The following is a 2,105-nucleotide window of genomic DNA, read 5'->3' as shown; positions in this document are numbered from 1 at the left end:
TTTAATTTTTTTTCATTGAAAAACAAAAAAAAATATCTTTTCGTTGGTTGGGGGTGGTGTTGGTGGTACGTTAGTTCGATTTTGTTGTTATTTATTGTTCAGCTCACAAAGATAAAGTGCTCAAATTAAAAAACAAACATTTTTTTTCTCGACATTCATTTTAGGCCCAAATATTGAGAAGTCGGTGAAGGACTTGCAACGCTGCACCGTGTCTCTAACCAGATACCGCGTGATGATCAAGGAGGAGGTGGACAGCTCGGTGAAGAAGATCAAGGCCGCCTTTGCTGAGCTGCACAACTGGTGAGTCAGCAGCCGGGAATCTGCACCCAGGGCTGTTCCTGTAGGTAAAGCCCCTGAAGGAGAACGCTGTTTATCTGATATACAAACAGAGCAGGGCCACTCTTCAGCAGGTTTTTTTTTTAAGCCCTGCAGGCAGAGGCATGTGTCTTGGGAATGAAAAGAGGAGAACGTGTTTGAATAAAAAGAAACCTGATGCACCTAATTCACTGGCCGTTTGAGGTTGGCCCAGAAGTGCGTGGATGAGGTAGAGCACAACAAAGAACAAAACCTCAACCAGTGGCATTGTTGACAAATCTCTGGAAAGCCAGTAGCACGCATGCTGCTAAGAAAAGTATTTTCCAGCCTCGTCCTTATAAAAGGACAACTCTCTTAACAGAACCCAGAAGCGTCCTATGCAGACATAGTGAGAGGCCCGTCCTGGGGGCTCTGAGACTGGACTTAAATGGGGCGCCGTGTGGGGTTGGCCCTGCCTGGCTCTGCAGCTGGTTTGATGGGAGACGCTGCTTTGAGTCCTGCACCGTTGCTGGTGTCCACAGTTGGAAGGAAGTATCTGTTGGGAAAGGTTGGGTTTTTATCAGGAAGAAAATGTTCTCAATGGATCAGCCAGAACCCTTCCAGTTTTGAGTGACCCAAGTCACACTAGTTAAAGACAAATAGAATTTATTGGCCAATGTACATGAAAACACCAGGAGATTCCTTTAGGCCAGTGGTCGGCAAACGGCGGCTCGCGAGCCACATGCGGCTCTTTGGCCCCTTGAGTGTGGCTCTTCCACAAAATACCGACTTCGGCGCATGGGCCCCGAAGTTTCAATCGCACTGTACATGCGCGCCTGCACGTGGCATTTTGTGGAAGAGCCACACTCAAGGGGCCAAAGAGCTGCATGTGGCTCGAGAGCCGCCGTTTGCCGACCACTGCTTTAGGCAAATTTGGTTCTAAGCCCAAATCATGTTGTTTCTGTCTGTACCCCTCCCTCCCTCTTCTCCTCCCTCTGCCTCTCCTTTCCTCTCTCGCTGTCTCCACAATCTCCTGGTTCTGCTTATTCTTGGCTTCCTTCTCAGGCATGATCTCTCCATGGAGCAGCTTCCGGTCACATCTTCTGCATATTTTTTCTATTCCAAGTCCTTTTTTTGGCCTCTGGTGTGCTTTTTAGCTAGTGGTTGAGTTGTGTAAAACTAAGGATTACACTTAACACTAACCTAATAAATCCTTGAATTTTAAACCATCAGCTACATATAATACAAGATCCCAAGGGAATCTATAATAATAAATGGGTAATATGCTAATTAGACCAGATGTCATTACGGACATCCTTCCAGACGGAGCCGGGGCCAGAGGGAAGCCCAGGTCCTGGGTGCCTGCCGCCAGCCAGGGGAAGGAAGGCCTACTCTTGCACAAATTTCATGCATCGGGCCTCTAGTACTAGTATAAGAACTCTTCAAAGACAACCACGTCCTTGGGTTGTCCTTCAATGAGGACCCCTTCCCCCTCCCCCAGTCTCGGCATCTGGACCCTCAAGGACCACTGCTCTGTTTGATCAGATTATAACCTACTTGTTAAAGGCAAACTCCAAGAATATGCTTGAAACCATTAGAGAAGATAGGGGCTCTCAAGTGAAAGATGTTACGCTTATTGTTGTTGGCTCTTACATTTTCCAATCTATCCTTAAGTTACCCCAATATTTAAAGCACACTCAACTTCCAGGCCTGTTCTCTCGAGCCCAAGTCAGCAAACTTTATCTGTGAAGGGCCAGCTAGTAGGCGCTGTAAGCTTTATGGGCTGTAACAGAAAGGCTGTGGGCCGAGTG

The 2,105-nt window shown here is 47.3% G+C and overlaps 1 protein-coding gene across 3 annotated transcripts in view; it reads left to right on the top strand.

Moving 5' to 3' along the window:
- SPATS2L (spermatogenesis associated, serine rich 2 like) overlaps positions 1-2,105 on the top strand; it is a 145,893-nt gene that overhangs the window by 113,937 nt on the left and 29,851 nt on the right. For all 3 annotated transcript variants that reach the window (XM_006771807.2, XM_015569161.1, XM_006771808.2), the window contains one exon: positions 165-300. In XM_006771807.2, coding sequence (XP_006771870.1) covers positions 165-300 — 136 coding nt within the window. The remainder of the gene's footprint in view (positions 1-164; positions 301-2,105) is intronic.

Source organism: Myotis davidii, unplaced genomic scaffold, assembly GCF_000327345.1.
Source record: "Myotis davidii unplaced genomic scaffold, ASM32734v1 scaffold945, whole genome shotgun sequence".
Taxonomy (NCBI): Eukaryota; Metazoa; Chordata; class Mammalia; order Chiroptera; family Vespertilionidae; genus Myotis; species Myotis davidii.
This window is presented reverse-complemented; position numbering and strand designations above follow the sequence as displayed.